This window comes from Capsicum annuum, chromosome 6 (genome assembly GCF_002878395.1).
Source record: "Capsicum annuum cultivar UCD-10X-F1 chromosome 6, UCD10Xv1.1, whole genome shotgun sequence".
NCBI lineage: Eukaryota > Viridiplantae > Streptophyta > Magnoliopsida > Solanales > Solanaceae > Capsicum > Capsicum annuum.
The window spans coordinates 65,095,301-65,112,588 of record NC_061116.1 but is presented as its reverse complement, the minus strand read 5'-3'; the positions used below and the strand labels follow the sequence as shown (position 1 = coordinate 65,112,588).

At 35.7% G+C, this 17,288-nt stretch overlaps 1 protein-coding gene across 1 annotated transcript; it reads left to right on the top strand.

The window, feature by feature from the left end:
- The first annotated feature begins 3,050 nt into the window (after positions 1 to 3,050).
- Positions 3,051 to 7,077, top strand: LOC107873378 (acid phosphatase 1). The gene is made up of 3 exons (XM_016720215.2): positions 3,051 to 3,838; positions 5,405 to 5,614; positions 6,688 to 7,077. Exons 1-3 carry the CDS (start codon positions 3,429 to 3,431, stop codon positions 6,863 to 6,865), a joined length of 798 nt encoding a protein of 265 aa, XP_016575701.1. The 5' UTR covers positions 3,051 to 3,428; the 3' UTR covers positions 6,866 to 7,077.
- The last annotated feature ends 10,211 nt before the right edge of the window (positions 7,078 to 17,288 follow it).

Below are 17,288 nucleotides of genomic sequence, written 5' to 3'. Positions count from 1 at the left end.
GAGAATATCTTCCCACTTCCTTCAACCTTGACTATTATATTATTTCCCATGAAGATCAATTCTTTGGGACCAACGGAATCATAAGTAGCAAAAGCTTCTTTGTCCGCTCAAACATATCTAGTGGCTCCTAAATTAAACCACCATTCATTTGGATATCCAACTAGATTGCTTTCAGTGATTATATCACATAGATTTTCAAATTTTCTAGTTGTTTCCAACATGTTTATCTAATCTCTTTTCTTGTCCAGAAGATTTCTTCATCTTCTTATTATTTGGAGCATCATCCTTAACTGGATTTGCAACCATCATTGATGATTTTTCATTCAACTCATTATCCCCGTCTATCTTGGAATGAATCAAAAGATCTTTCAAATCAGACAATTGATTTTCAACCATTATTATTATTATTATTATTATTATTATTATTTAAGAATATGAGGATCTATACTTGTGAACATTTGCATTGCAAGTTTGGTCAGTCAAAATGACATCACTTGCTGCCATTCTTTGAAGTTCACACCAAAATATTTTTCTATTTCTTTGTCATTTTCATTGCTAGAGCAATACCTGAACGACTTAATGACACAACATTGGTAGTCGTTGGGACAGTACCATTCACAACCAAATCAATTTATTGTTCAGTTTCATTCGTCATTTTCTTGTCAATCTTTGACATACTCTTTAGTATTTCAGAATATTAACAATAAAGAATTTAATCTTTAGCCAAATTATTTCTAATAAATGATGAAGTTTTTATATCTTAAAATCATCAACCGAATGAACTATGAAACATAACGAAGTTTTTATGACTTCAAATCATAATCAAAATCAAACAGAGTGAAATTCCACAGATTTTAAACTCCAGAAACCAATACAAAGATCTTAACGAATCGGTGAAGTTTTTATATTTTTCGAACCAAATTCTCATACTGATTTCTCGATGAAGTTTTTATATTCTTCTAATAGAGGGAGTAGAAATCAAAAGATTTTAGTCTCTACAAAATCAAACCCAATACAGATTAATCAAATACTTGATTTATAAATGGCGATAAATTTGTTTTTCCTTCACCAAACAAACACAAAAAATAAATATTTTTATACTTTCCTTAATGTTGTTTTTCTCATTTTTGATAAAATCTGTATTTTTCAATAATAACTTCAAACACATGTTCAAATTAACATATGAAGAATCAAATGAAGTTTTAACTCTGTTTTACAACTTTGAACTTTTAACAATAAGTTCAACCCAACTTATGAACATCAACAAAATGAAGTTCAAACTATTTTCTAGAAAATAGCAAAACCAAATGTTAAGAATTCAACACAAGTTCAATCAATTTATGAACTATCAAAATGAAGTTTAAAGAACTTCAAACACAAGTTCAAAAGGTTGAAGAACTATCAATATGAAGTTTAACTATTTACTGCAAAAACAATAAACGAAATAATACAGATTAGTAATACTATTTCCTTAAGATTGTTATTTTTTCGAGTACACAAAATCTGTATTTTCACAACACTACTTCAACACAAGTTCAAGAATAAACCAAGAACACTTATGACGTTGTCCAACACCTTCAACACAAGATCAAAATGATCTTTCAAAGAAGTATGTTTTCAATTTCTTAAAGAAAAATAGATGAAGCAGAAAAACCCAAGTCCTCCGAATTCACAGAGTGTCCTTAAGGAAACAATTCCCCTCAAGTACCCAAGGTTGCGGAATTTTTCTCCCAGGATAAAATGGCTTCACAACCAAAATGTAGCGGTACCTCAAACTTTCTGATTTTCTTCGAACTCACTCAACGGGAGATGATTACATAGAATTTTTGGAAGCAAGAGAATATTTTTCTTATGCAGAAATTTTTCATACTTAACCTGTTGAAAAGATGCAGGTTTATATAGCCATAAAGTGCCCCTTCCGAAAGGTGGCAATGATTCATCCGAAAAGGTGTATCCTTTGAAAGTGTCATGTTTGTTCATTCGAAACATTGTATCTTTTTTCTGAACAAACACAACTATTCGAACAGTCACTTCTTTTCCAAAACAATGTGTCGTTTTCTCAAAGGGTTGTGTCCCTCCATTTTTCATTCACACAAATTGAACCCAACATATATTTCATTTAATCTGATAAAGTATTTTTAAATCTATATAAACCATCAGGGAGAAACATTCCAGGGGCGGACCTATGTTGTATTTTGGGGTTCTCTGGCACCTACTAAACTCGACGTGAAATAGGTATAATTACATAGAAAATATATGAAAATATGTACAAAACATATGAAAGCACCTACTATAATAGAAAGTTGGTTGGGTGCATTGGAATTTGGGTTGATGTTAAGGTCCTTGGTCCCGAGTTCAAACCTCATTAAGTTTTTTTAATTTTTTAAGCACTCACTATCCCTAAATCCTAATTACGCAACACACATTCTCATAGTAATACTAAAAGTTGTTTCTTATCGAAGGAAGAAAAGAGACTTAAAAAGAGGATCCTAAAGCTTTAACTCTTTCTATTAAAGTGGGATCCAAGATCCACTAGCCAAGTGAAATCTTAGACAAAAGATTGTTGGACGGAGATGTTTTTTCTTTGGATATAGAAATTCTGATTTGTGGTTTTGACAAAGGGTGATTTTAAAGTTTGAAGAATATTTTGGCTAGTCAAAAAATTGTGAAGTTACTAGCCCACCCTTACTAAATGCATTAATTATGAAAATGCCATCAAAAAATTTGTGCCAATTTCATTTGTATTAATTAATTAAAGCCATACTAAGTCAAAATCGGGCAACCACCAGAGTTATAGTTGGCATAGTGGTTCAGCGCTATGTCCCTTGAGCAAGAGGTCGGGAGTTCGATCTTCCCTAATGCAAAATGCGCTAACGAAGAATTAGTCTCACGGTTGCCGGCTGTGGGATATCTTGGGCAAAAAAAAAAAAAAAAGTCAAAATCGGGCAATATTCTATTTTTTTTTTTTTTAAGCAACAAAACACGTGTGAAAGGAAACGGACGAACCACGATACTTGGATTACAAAAGGCCGAAAAGAAAAAAAAGAGGAAAGAAGTGAATATAACGGCACTAACCTATATTAACGTCCGTAGGAAATGAAGCAATCTTATTGGCTGGGAATCCATCACCACAATTTCCTGTCTTGTACGCGTACGTACAACTATATATATATATATACATACATACATACGTATTCTTTAACCCCCTTCTATTGACTCCATTACTTCATTAGCAAGTTTTGGGGCCCATATAATCTCTTCATCTTTTCTGATTTCTTCCAGTTTCCCCCTAAATTGCATAAAAACTAGGGTTATCCTTAACAATTTGAACTTCTTTTGTATCGGAATCAAGAAAAGGACCCATCATTTTTTACTGTGTATTTCACATATTCTTGGACCAAATTGGAAGAATTTTCTTGATATCCAGAATGACAATTTTGAGAATTTTCATATTCTTGGTGCTGTTTACCGTCGCCATTGGTAACGAAAATCTCAACTCCCATGTCTTTCCTAGGCCATTAATTATCGAGTATCCCGAAAATAATGAACCCCAGTATTACAAGGATGATGAGGTTCAGTTGAAGTGTACGAGTTGGAGGTTTGCTGTTGAAGCTAATAATTTAAGCCCATGGAAGACTGTTCCAGAGGAATGTGCTCACTATGTCAGGCAATACATTGTGGGTCCAGGTTATAACATGGACATTGACAGGGTTTCTGATGAAGCTGTAGCTTTTGCGAATAGTGTGAATTTGGGAGCTGATGCAAAAGATGTGTGGGTTTTCGATGTTGATGAAACCTTGCTTTCTAATCTTCCCTATTATGCTGATCATGGTTATGGGTATGATTCTTCACTATTTCGTTTTTATTTTTTGTTATATTTACTTCCTTATTGGTACCCTTACACGTCTTTGTTTACTCGTAAAAGTTATAGTTGAATTTATTAGTGGTTTAAGGGCATGTGAGTTAAATTGATGATCTAGTAAATGAAATAAGAACGAAAGAAATGGCAACAAAAGTAAGCTGGATGAATATAGGAGCACGAAATTGATCTAGCCGTGTATGCCGCCCAAGGGTGTGGCCTAGTGGTCAATGAAGTGGATTGAGAACCTGAGGTCTCAAGTTCATATCCCAGCAGAGACAAAAAAATACTAGGGGATTCTTCCCATCCATCCTAGCCTTGGTGGACAGGTTACCTGGTATCTATTGCTAACCTTGGTGTTGCTGGTGGGAGGTGTCACGTATCCCGTGGATTTAGTCGAGGTGCATGAAAGTTGGCCCAGATACCACGGTTATAAAAAAATTTTTGATCCAGCGGTGTATTGGATCTTGATAATTGGGCCTTAATGGCCTAAGTACAACTTATCCAGAATAGTTTAAGAATTGGGAAGCTAATGAACTCTTGCTTAAAGAGATAGTATGAGTATACAATGTATGAATCGAAATTTGGGGCCACATAGATGACTAGTGGACTATTTATAGAGAACAAACTAGGGAACTAATTGCATAGGGTTCACCCCTCTCATAGTCTTCCACTTGATCACTAACTCTGCTGTAGCGTACTGACTGGCGAAAATCTCAACCTTTGTCGTGATTTTGGGGTTGATGAACATATCTTATCTTTATCATCGGTTATTGTCTCTATCTCTGGATCTTACCCTTTCGGAGCTAGACGAGCTATGCTGGTGAGGCACTGGTCTCGACATTGTGGATTCCGGAGTCTCTTTGGGATTGAACTTTGTTCCTTGATTCGAGCCTCGGGGATGTTTGTTCAACACTTCCTAATCGGTCCCTCATGATCAGATGCGTGTGCACGTGACACCATGTCATTCTTCCACCTGGACTGAAGCTCCCACCCCATAGATTCTTAAACCTATCTTACTGAAAAATTTTCCTATTCAGTCAAAATCCATTATGTAAAATGAGATACATTGACTATCACTTTTGCTAATTTCCATTTTGAAGGGGATTTTTCCTGTTTTACTTAGAGTTGGTTCTGCTTCTGAAAAATCTTCGTATTATCAAAGCAGAAACGTGAGTGGGTTCGGGAGAGTGGGTCAGACATATATGTACACAATTGACAGTACATAGACACAAGTGAAGCACCATAAATTTCGCCCAACATGATCACGAACGAAGACAGAGAATTGCGTAGATAGGAGGACGAAACGAACCAACCCACTTGTCCTGATCAGAAGTGTGACTAATTTATTAAATGAAATTTAAAATCAACAGGCAGTATTTTGAAAATAACTTCTCCACCAACAATAAAGTTTCTTTATGTACCATCAAAAAATGTGGTGCAGTGACTGTATGAGATATTACTGTTCATGAGATTTCCTTTTTTGGCATCATACTATGTATAATACTAAGCTAGTGGTGGTTTGTGTTGACCTCTATGTTGCAGATTGGAGATATTTGATAGTATGGAATTCGATAAATGGGTTGAGACGGGAATGGCGCCAGCCTTAGGGTCCAGTTTGAAGCTTTATCAAGAAGTTCTGAGTCTGGGATTCAAAGTTTTCTTGCTAACTGGGCGCAGCGAAAGACACAGAAATGTTACAGTGGAGAATTTAATGAATGCTGGATTTCACGATTGGGACAAGCTCATTCTGAGGTGAGTAAATTACTATGATTTTATGAACAAAGTTTGTTGATTTCATTCCTGGTGATAAAAATGGAAAACTTACAGGAAACAGTAAACATTCAGAATGAAATTTGTCTAATGTTTGTTCTGTGTCCTATGAAGATGCTTTGAAACATTCCATAACAGTTTTTGCGAATCATGCCATTGCTAATCCCGTATTTAGTTTCCGTTTTTATCTTACTAAGACTTGATATGTATGAAGGCACATTATTACTTTTCTCGGAAGGATCACACAAGTCCATTAAATGAAAGCAGTAAAAGCCTTGCTTCTTGTTTCACATGTTTGGTTGGTCGCTGAATTTTTTTTTGTGTGTATACTCTTGAACTTTATACAAAAGTTGAACTTGCTCCCATTTCCAAGATTCTTCATCAATGAAATGTTAATCTCTGAAGGTTAATGCTTTGAACATGTATATAGGAACCTAACTCTCTACAACTGCGTGTCTGACTACCTCTAATCTAGGTGCTTCTGAGTATGCTGCTTGCTTACTTGTATGTGCATATATTTGCTGCAAAATCATCCTTCATTCAGTTGTCTCCAAGAATTGATAACTTATGAAATATTCTTGTTTCCCCAATCACAAATTATATCAGATGTTTCCCCAATCACAATGTGATTTCACATTGGTGAACACTGGCAAATAGATTTGGTTGATGCATTGTCATGTTGAATTAAACTTTTTTACTGTACTGCAGATTGTTCTTGTAAAATTCCTTTTTTATTTGCTTATGCAGATTTTTACTTATTTCACTTATCCATGACATGATGGTCTGATCCCAGATTATGATTGATTACTAGTTTTGTGCAGAATGGAGGTTGAATATGTGGGATAAAACATTAGTATTGATGCTTATTTATTGAATATGGCATGAAACTTGGAGGAGGGAAATGTTTGTGGACTCCATAAATTTCCACGGTTGCACTTAGTATTTGAACACCTCTTGTTTTTCTATAGTCAGGACACAGATCAGTACAAATGTTCCTACTGTATCATGCCTTTCTATGTAACTGGATTGAAATTTTGATTAATGATTCTATGCAGAGGCTCAGACGATCATGGCAAGACAGCAACAACCTATAAATCAGAGAGACGAAATGAGATGGTAGAAGAGGGGTTCCGAATAGTGGGCAACTCAGGAGATCAATGGAGTGATCTGCTAGGTTCCTCCATGTCTAATCGCTCATTCAAGCTTCCAAATCCCATCTATTACATTCCCTAAAGTAAAAATTGTAACTAGTCTTCTTTCAGTAGGTTGGGTAGCCCATGCTGGTGCAACATGCCAATTATAAATGATGGAACTGTAATTCTTGTAATCCCTTGAGTGGGATTATTGATGATTCAATTAATGTATGCCATAGCAGCAACAATTGTGAATAACCACCATTTCCATCTCTCTGATTTTAAACCACTCTACTGTATTGTTTTGTTTTAGCTCCACTGCTGTATCATAGCAACGTTCTGAAGTTGGCGAATTTTCAGAAGTTTGCTGCTTTATAAACTATTGTTTCTTTCACAGCCTTGGTAGTATTTGGCAACTAATATGTGGATTACCACAGAACACATATTATCCATCTTCATGATCTTACATTAGCGAGGAAAAAACGATGAATAGATGTTATGTTTTTCTTAAATTATTTAATCTTCAACTGAGGGACAGGGATGGAAACTAAACTAAATTCCTTTTGATCCCACAAATATTGATATAACTTAACTGAATGGTGGTGAAAGGAATAATTTGATGAGATAACATTACTCTGTAAGACACAATATAGTGTATTTAGTATCCAAGTATTTGTTGTGCGTAAATTTAAACGAGCACCATGTTTACCAAGTCCATCATTGTTTGCTCATATTAGTAGGCTCTGAAGTATTTTCTTGAAGATGAGCAACAAATATAAGAAGGGACCTCTAACATTCTTGCAGATGCATTTTCTGGGACATATATCCAGATCAAAAATACATTCCATGTACTTATTGTCATTAGATTCTGATTTCTAGGAGACGTTTGGCAATCGATCCTCCCCTGCAGGCCTTAATTCAACAGTTAAGAACACATGTTTACACTCATTATTAGTTGTACACTCAACAACAATGGAGTAAATGATCTATAATATATAAAGTTGTAGCATGCTTTACCTTTAACAGGGCCCATACAATTGTGTAACAAGTGCGGTCAGGGAATAGAGCTAACTGCATCGGATAAAATAGCAATTTCTAGTCTGATTCTTGTGGTCATGGTTGAAAGCAACAATTCAGGGCATTCTCTTTTATCTGAAAAGCGAGTGAAATACCTTGTGTAATTTCTTATGGGCTATACACTAAGCAACTCAAAAAGCGTGTTCCCTTCAATTAAGGTGCATTGTAGCCTCTGCAGGCTATCCTCGACCTTCTTTGTTTTTGATGATGAAAAAATCTTGCAGATTCTCCTGCTCTCTTCACATCAACTCAGCTCTTAGCCCCAAAAAACTAGCAAAACAAATGCAGGCAGTAACGATTCTAACAAAGTTTGAAGCAAATTTTACAACGTTGCGTTCTATGATTGAATAAAATTTATGAACTTCCGCCAGCAAATTGCGCATAAAAAGTTACCATCACTATTTTGGTATTATGTTAAGTCCTTAGTTTTGATGATTGACAGACCAACCTTGCGACCCAGGTCCCGTAGAGCCATGCACAACCCTTCTGATGATAAAGGGGCAACTACTCAGGGACTAGGTTCATCGGGTCTATGCTTACTGCACCAAGTTAGCATTACAACTTCAAATAGTACCGGATGCTAGAAAGTTGGTGGCAAAGCTGCGACAACCTTTCTGCTCCAACAAACTTTTTGCTCCAACCAAATAAAAAGATCCTAGGTTTTCTTGTCTCATATATATATTGAACATGTTAGAACAAGAAAAATTAAGTTTCCTTATACAAAGAACTCTCAATCTCTCTTGAAGCAAATCTTTCAACCAAAGCCTCACTTGTAACAGGGACCTGCTTAGTCATAACTTTTGTCTTAGGCTCGTGTTGTATTTGAGTTTTTGTTTAGTGATTTGTAAACGCTTAACCTACTACTTTAGTCCATAGATTATAGGTGTTTTCATTATTTGTTCTCTTCATGTGTGTTGAGTCAGCTAGAGTTAGTTGACAATTGAGGCTAGAGTTAGCCAGTGATTGATTCAGTTAGCTATTTCAGTTTTAGCAATAGAGTTATTGCTTTGGAGTCTTGTAATAGAGCTATTGCAAGTTACTTAGGACAAGTAGGTTAATCCTTGAACTACGGAGTCTGTATTCAACATTGCTTGAAGATAGTGAAGTGGTTGGAAATCCTACGTGGTAGGTCGTGGTTTTACTCCCTTGAGCAAGGAGGTTTCCACGTAAATATTGCGTGTGCATTTTTTCTCTTACACTGCATTTTCTATTTACTCTTGTTCATTATTACATACATTGAGTAGGGACAGGGTCCCTAAGTTGGTAGGCTACTCGTGTCTTTCAGTTGATATCAGAGAAGGTTCTTCCTAAATGGTTAACACCTAGGAAAGATTGTCTCAATGGCAGCACCACCAAATTTTTTAAGAAAGTGAATTCACTACTAGGCCACCTAGATTTAATGGTCAGTACTATAGGTGGTGGAAAACTCGCATACATGATTTTATCATGGCTGAGGACTATGAGTTATGGGATGTTATTATCAATAGATCTTTGTTCCTACTAAGCCTGTGAAAGTTGGGGAAGTCACCTCATTGTTCCTAAAACAAGGAAGGAGTTTGATGATGCTGTCAAGAAGAAGATCGAGAAAAACTTCAAAGCCAAGAAACTCATTGTATGTACAAATGGTCCTAAAGAATATAGCAAGATCTCAGTTTGTGAAACACCCAAGGAAATCTGGGAATGTCTATAAGTGGTTCATGAGGGAACTAGTAAGGTTAAATAATCCAAAGTTGATATGCTGCCCACTCAATATGAGGCCTTCAACATGAAGGAAGGTAAAACTATTTAAGAGATGCATACCAGGTTTACAACCATCACTAATGAACTATATTGTCTTGATGAGGTGATTAAACCTACCAAACATGTCCCCAAAAATTCTCAATATTTTTCCAAAGTCATAGGAGAGAAAGGTAAATGCTATCACTGAAGTCAGGGACCTAAAAACCCTAACCATGGATGAACTGATTGGAAACCTAAAAACTTATGAACTCAATAAACAAAAAGACAAAGCAAAAAGTGAACAGAAGAAGGAAAAGAATTTGTTGCGGAAATCTATAAAGGAGAATCCAGTGAAGAGGATGAAGAGACAACATACATCACTAAAAGATTCCTCAATATTTTGAGGAAGAATAGTGGAATAACTAGAAGAGGAGATTCAAGGAGGCATAATAGGAATAACGAATTATGCCACAAGTGTGGAAAAACAGGTCACTTTATAAAATATTGTCCTCTTCACAAAATGGAGTATAAGGAGTATATCAAGACAACTGGTGACAAAAAGAAGATAAGGACCGGGTCCTTAAGAAATTCAGCAGAAGAGCTACATCTAACAAAATTATGAATCAAACTCTTGCAGCATTGAGAGACTTTTCCAGTAAGTTTGGGAAATAGAAGGATGCTTTAATAATAGTGATTGAAGACGATGATTAGATCTATGACTCCCTCTTTGCTTTGATGGACAAATCTGATGATTAAGATGATAATAAGGTAACTATTATGGACATTAAAGAAAATCTTAAAGATTACTATCTTAAGGAGTTAAATCTTGCAGCTGTCTTGATAGATTTTGCTTGTGACCTCACAAAATATAAGATCTGTTAAATAAAAGCATTGATGAACTTGAACTAGAGGAAAGTGTGCATGTGGTGTTTGATCAAGTGGGAAGTTCGTCAAGGTCATACTTATTATGCTACAGATCTTGAAGAACTTCTCAATCTTCATAAAACTCAAACGGTGATGGTGATAAGATAGATGAAAGAACAAAGGATACTATAGACTCTAAGGGACCAGGTTCAACCTATGAAGATGAGGATAACTCACTTTATAATCACAAACCTAGTTCACCCCAATCTCGTTATGAAGATTTGAATCCTCATTCAAGCTCAGTAGAATACTAGTCCCCTCAGGGTAAAATATTTATGGGAACTAGTCCCATCTCATCTTAGCCTACTCAAAAAAAATCTAACTAGAAGCATCAATTCTCATATCCTCTTGATAATACTCTGTCTCCTTGGATTCTGGAATGCAAACTAGGAATCAAGCTAGAAACTTGTATGTTTTTCAGCATTTTTGTCTTAAATTGAGCCAAAGAATGTGAAGAAAGCTCTAAAAGATGATGATTGGATAAATGCCATGCAAGAAAGTTGCATCAGTTTGAGAGAAGCCAAGTATGACACCTGATCCCCCTGTTGCCAGAATTGTTATAAGCACTAGGTAGAAATACAAGAACAAGGCATATGAATATGGCAACACAATCAAGAACAAGGAAAGGTTGGTTATGAAGGGATATAATCAAGAAAAAAGGATAAATTATGATGAAATATTTGCACCAATTATAAGAATGAAAGCTATTCGAATCCTCATAGATTTTGCTTTTTACATATAGTTCAAACTGTTTTAAATAGATATAAAAAGTGCTTTCCTCAATGGAATTCTCAAGGAAAAAGTATATGTAAAGCATCCTCCTAAATTAGAAGATGTTGACTTTCTAAATCATGTGTTTAAGCTTGACAAGACACTATATGAATTGAAGCAAACACCCAGGGCTTGGTATCAAAAACTCTCTAAATTTATGTTGGAAAATTGTTTCAAAAAAGACAAGATTAACAACACCCTTTTTTTGAAGATCAGGGGAAGAAACTTATGATTGTGCAAGTTTATATAGATGATATCATATTTGGAGCTACAATCAGTTCCCCATGACTATGCTGATGCTGACTATGCTGGGTACTTAGTTGACCGGAAGAGCACCTCAGGAATGACTCATTTTTAGGGTCTTCTGTAATTTCCTTCTAGCATATAACAATCAAGAAATCTCTTCGCTATGTCTCATTCATCCCTTTATCTCCTTCTCCAAGTAAACCCAAAACACTCTAAGTTGTTTCTCCCCCACCTCCTTATGATACCGAATTTCACAATCCTTTTGCCTCTATCTAGTTTACTCTATCTTCATGGCAAGTGATGTCATTTTTTTATCTCTCTAGAAGCCACAAATACACCATCCTCTTTTCTTCCAGTAATGATCAGTTTACTTAATTTCTCTGACACCTCGGTTATCTCCATTTCAATGAAAAAGAGTCTGAGTCTATTCCTGAACCATTCTCTCAACCTGGTCCCCAGGGCCGCCCGTCATCAGTTCCTTTATCTATAATTTTCCTGAGAAAATATTTAATGAGGATCTGTCATCTGAGAAAGGCATGTCTTCTAATATACTTACTATAAGCACGGCCATGGTCATCCAAGGGTTGAAAGCTCTTAGTGAAGAGTTACCTAAGGGAACTGGAACTCCCTCTCTTTCTAAGTGGGACAACACCCCTATTTCTTTAGCCACAGGACGTTAAAATAATGGCCCTATAAATATTAATGAAGAAGATATAATTATGTAAATTATTCTCGATGTGACTGACAAGCTTGTAGATGAAAAAAAGTACACTGACAGTGATGATAACCCTTATGCTAGAAAGTTACAAAATAAAAAGTATTTAATACAGCCTAGCATCCATCAAAATTTACTAAAGTTCATAGGAACTGGTCGAGTTCTTAAAAGTTATTGGAAGCTGCCCTGGTAGAGAGTAAGCCTAACACTCGAAAGAACAAGATCTTAAAGCAAAAGGTTGTGAATAAGTTTGATATGCCCATAAAAAATGTGGTAACTGTGGAGGAGTCAGATGATATAGAGAGTGAGTATGATTTTGAAGAAGAGGTTGATGATGATGTAGCCAAACGTGTGGCTGCTCAAAGACAAAAGTCTAAGGCTGGAATTTCTCCCCTAACAAAGACGATAAAAACCAAAAGGGTGTTAATTAATAATCCTGCATCCACTAGTTAAAGTAAGATAAAAAGGAAAGAGTCACAGGATCTCAAGAGACCAAGTCCTAATCCCAAAACTTCCATATCCTTCAAAAGATTTGGTCTATCTGTTAAGGTACCAGGTCCCAGCAATAAAGCATCCACCTCTAAAGAAAAAGAAATAGGTTTTATGAGAGAAGAGAGATAAGAGATTCTTAATACTTAAAAATTATTAAGAAGACCTGTGTTTGACCCAGAGATTGCTGGTATGATGGAAATGGTTGAGCTATTGGAGATGGTCAAGTTTTAGAGTTGGAAACACCTTTTTGAGCCCCATGTTTTTGTACTCGATGAAATGAGTTGAGAATGTTCAATCACAACCACACTATCTCTGATGATGCCCTATACTTGACTAGTCAAGTTCATAATGTGAACATTGACCTTGATGTAAAAGTGCTGGCTGAGTCTTTGGAAGTGACCACTCAAAAAACTAGATCCCTAAAGGACGATTGTGGGTCTGAGAAGTTCTTGAGGTATATTGGCAAACTTGATGATTTGAATATCAAATTTGTAACCAAGAAGTCCCTTAAGGAAGAATTTTAACTTTTGTTTGAATTAGTTAAGAAAGCTCCCCTTCTATGTACTGAAAAATATACTGTTGTAAGTAGCTCTGACCTATTCCTAATGGAATCACTAAACAAGCTCAATCATATAAACCTTACTGCTATCATGACATAACATATGCACAAGGTGATGAGGACGAAGAGTGCCAAGCATAGTTTAGCCTACGAGTTCCTATTGAACAAAGTGTTTGATTATTTTTATGTGGAGTGTGGCCTTAGAAAGGATGGATTAGTTAAGCAGATGTTCATCCTGTCTACCTTGGAAGAAAATGAGTGCATCCATCAGAGGAGTGAAGTCAAGTCTAAGTTGGTGGTGGTCGATCTGATTGAGGTTCAATCCAGGTTGACTAGTGTGTTAGAAGAAATGATATCTTACTGGCACAAAAAGATGTAGATATTGTTATGTTGAAGGAAACCCACTTAATGTTGCAAGAGGAGGAACCATGTAGAAATGAGGGTCTCCATGTTGAGAATAAAATGCTAAGGGCCAAGGTTCAGAAATTAGAAGCCAAGGTTAAGGACTTAAATCAACAACTCTTGAAGAACCACGCAACCGGAAATAAACTAATGACTCTTCTTCTCTGCCAACTCTCTGGTCCTCTTTCTAGTCCTTTTGCTTAATGTCCATATAACCTGGTCCTTATAGTATACGAAAATGTCCTTCTTTTTGTTATCATGGTGTTTACTCAGTACTTGGGTTTCTTATGCTCTTATTTTAAACAATGTATTATGCTGGTTGTTATGATTAATGAATATTGTGTCTTGATGCTATCATCTTTCTCTCTTTCCTTGCTTTTACTTATTCATGTAAGTGTAGCCTCAATGGCTATGAGTTAATTTGTGCACTTATCTTTTGCGTGGTTTACTATTTTCCTCTTTGATGATGCCAAAAAAGGAAAGATGAGGTATATGTATGGGTCAATAGAAAAGGAACATATCCCTATAAGAAGGCAGAACTTGAGAAAATGCTTTATTATTATTTAATAAGTATGTGTATCAGGGGGAGTTCTCATAGGTATCAGTGACAAGGGAAAGAAATTTGTAAATGATCTTGTGATCGTCTTAGTAGGGGTTTGTCACATCAAAAAGAGGGAAATAGTTAAGTTCTTAGTTTTGATTATTGACAAACCAACCTTGGGACCTGGTTCCCGCAGATCCATACAAAACCATTCTGATAATAAAGTAGCAACTACTCAGGGACCAGGTTTATCGGGTCTATTCTTTCTGTACCAAGTCAACATTATAACTGGAAATAACATCGGATGGCAAAAAGTTAGTGGCACAGCTGCAACAATCTTTTTGCTCTAACCAATCAAAAAGATTCTAGGTTTTTTTGTCTCATATATATTGAACATGTTAAAACAAGAAAATATAATCTTCCATATGCAAAGAACTCTCAATCTCTCTTGAAGCAAATTTTTTGACCAAAACCTCACTTGCAACAGGGACCTGCTCAATCGTCACTTTTGTCTTATGATCATGTAATATGTAAGTCCTTGTTTAGTAATTTGTAAATTCTTAACCTACTTCTCTAGTCCATAGATTATAGGTGTTCATTGTTTGTTCTCTTCATATGTTTTGGGTTAGCTAGAGTTAGTTAACAGTTGAGGTTAGAGTTAGCCAGTGATTGATTTAGTTAAAGTTAGTTATTTTAGTGTTACCAATAAAGTTATTACTTTGGAGTTTTATAATAGAGATATTTCAAGTTGTTGAGGATTAAGAGGTTAATCCTTTAACTACAGAGTCTGTATTTAAGATTGTTTGAAGATATTAAAGTGGTTGAAAATCCCATGTGGTGGTCGTGGTTTTACTCCCTTGATCAATGAGGTTTTCTCGTAAATATTATGTGTGCATTATTTCTCTTGTATTTTCTATGTACTCTTGTTCATTACTGCATACATTGAGTAGGGACCAGGTCCCTCAGTTGGTGGACTACTCGTATAGCCTTCACATTAATACTATATTTTTTAGGAAGGTTAATAATAAGAACAAATATTTTTTAGGAAGGTTGGCATTAAGATGATGACTGTACAACAATTGACTTAAAGTGCGAAAGGAAAAATATTATCCCCCTTAAGGCATGAAAGTTTTGAGATTCTTTTAAGGATAAATCCTCGAAAGAGACCAGCTTAAGGTGTAAAGGGAAAAATCTTGTCCACCTTAAATCATGGAAATTTCGAGCTCCTTTTTAGGATTAACCCATGAAAGAACAACTTAAGGTGCAAAGGGATAAATCTTGTCCACCTTAAAACATTGAAATTTTGAGATCCTTTTAAGGATAAACTCGTGAGAAGCCAACTTAAGGTCTCAAAGGGATAAATCTTGTCCACCTTAAGGCATTAATTTTTTCTATATCTTCTTAAGGATAAATCCGTAAAGATACCAGCTTAAGGGTGCAAAGGGACAAATCTTGTCCACCTTAAGGCTTGGAAGTTTTGGAGATTCTTTTAAGGATAAACCCATAAGAGGCCAACTTAAGGTGCAAAGGAAAAAATCTTGTCCACATTAAGGCATGGAAACTTTTTTTATATCTTCTTAAGGATAAATCCATAAAGAGACCAGCTTAAGGTGCAAAAGGATAAATCTTGTCCACCTTAAGGCATGGAAGTTTTGGAGGCCTTGATTTGAAGACTTGGAGATCTTATCAACTTTCACTCGCAAAATTGGCGATTTGAGTGGTTCAACATTCAAAGTTGGTGAATTTGGAGTCTTATGCAAACTTGATATTTTTTTTTTACTTCAAACTACAAGTTTGGTTGATTTTCTCCCTTAGTTGTAGGATTGGAGAACTTTAGCATTCCAAATTTCATTGAAGGAGCTCCCTTCTTTTTGATGGGCTGCCCTCGTTAAGCCACAAATATTTGGCATAAGTTCCAAATTTAATCAAAACATTTGCAGACTTCACTTTTATATGGTGGATCAAGTGGAAACATGTATTTTTTGACACTCATGCTACTGAACTCTGAATAAAATTTCAAGTGCCTATATACCTCAGTGAACAGGATCAAGTCACAACGTAGTTTTAGGTGAGTGTTTTTTTTTGCGTCCTAACTTTTGCCTAGGTTGCCTCTTTTGAGTTTTTCAACCTAGAGAACTCTTTTTCTTTGAGTCTTGACTTTTTCCTAGGCCTCCTCTTTTGAGGTTTTCAACCCAGTGGACTTTTTTTTGAGCCGTACACAATTTATACTCTTTCGGCTCAGGAGTGTACATACAATTTATACTCATGCCTTAACGAGTAGCATCTTCCTTCAAGGATATTATTTCTTCAAGAACTTGACATTAATAGGACTTATTTTCTCACCATCTGCATCGATATGCTTGTAATCCTATTTGAATATACTTCTTGTACGACATATGGTTCATCCCACTTTGGGGTGAATTTGACCTTACACTTACGAGAAGTAATAATGGGCCTTTTTACTTCAAGGACTTGATCTCCAACTTGAAAGAACCTCAAGCGAGTTTTTTATTGAAACAACAAGATAGACAGTCTTTGTAACATTCAATATTTTGTTGAGCCTCTAGCCTGTTCTCATCAAGAGCTTCTAACTCCGCAACACACAACTTAGCGTTATCTTTATTGGTGAGCCCTTCTTGAATATCTAGTCTTAATGTCACGACCCAAGCATACCCCCTATTTGTAATACGGTGCTTAAAGCCATGAGTGACCCTAAGCTAACCCATGATCTGGAATAAGCTATAAATACTGATGGAAGACAACAAAATACTGTGCAAAAGTCATGTAATAAATGTTTAAATAGTCAAGTCAATAACAAAGGAGTCTGAAACACATTACTGAAAATATAACTAACTGATTAACTGTCTGAAAGTCTCTAAACATGATGACTTGTGGGGAAAGGTACACAACTAACCTGACTACTGGAATAAACATGAACTAAAATACTAGAAACCATGATAAATAATATAGTTAGTCCTCGACTGATGAGGACTCACCAATACTGCAATTGAGTGGCACACGAACTGTTTAAGTACGATCGGGGAACTTCTTATCCATACCTATATTATAAGACACAT

Coding starts and splice junctions, on each gene's coding strand:
- LOC107873378 (XM_016720215.2), top strand. CDS start 3,429: ATGACAATTTTGAGAATTTTCATATTCTTGGTGCTGTTTACCGTCGCC. Junction 3,839..5,404: donor TATGCTGATCATGGTTATGG/GTATGATTCTTC, acceptor TCTATGTTGCAG/ATTGGAGATATTTGATAGTA. Junction 5,615..6,687: donor TGGGACAAGCTCATTCTGAG/GTGAGTAAATTA, acceptor GATTCTATGCAG/AGGCTCAGACGATCATGGCA.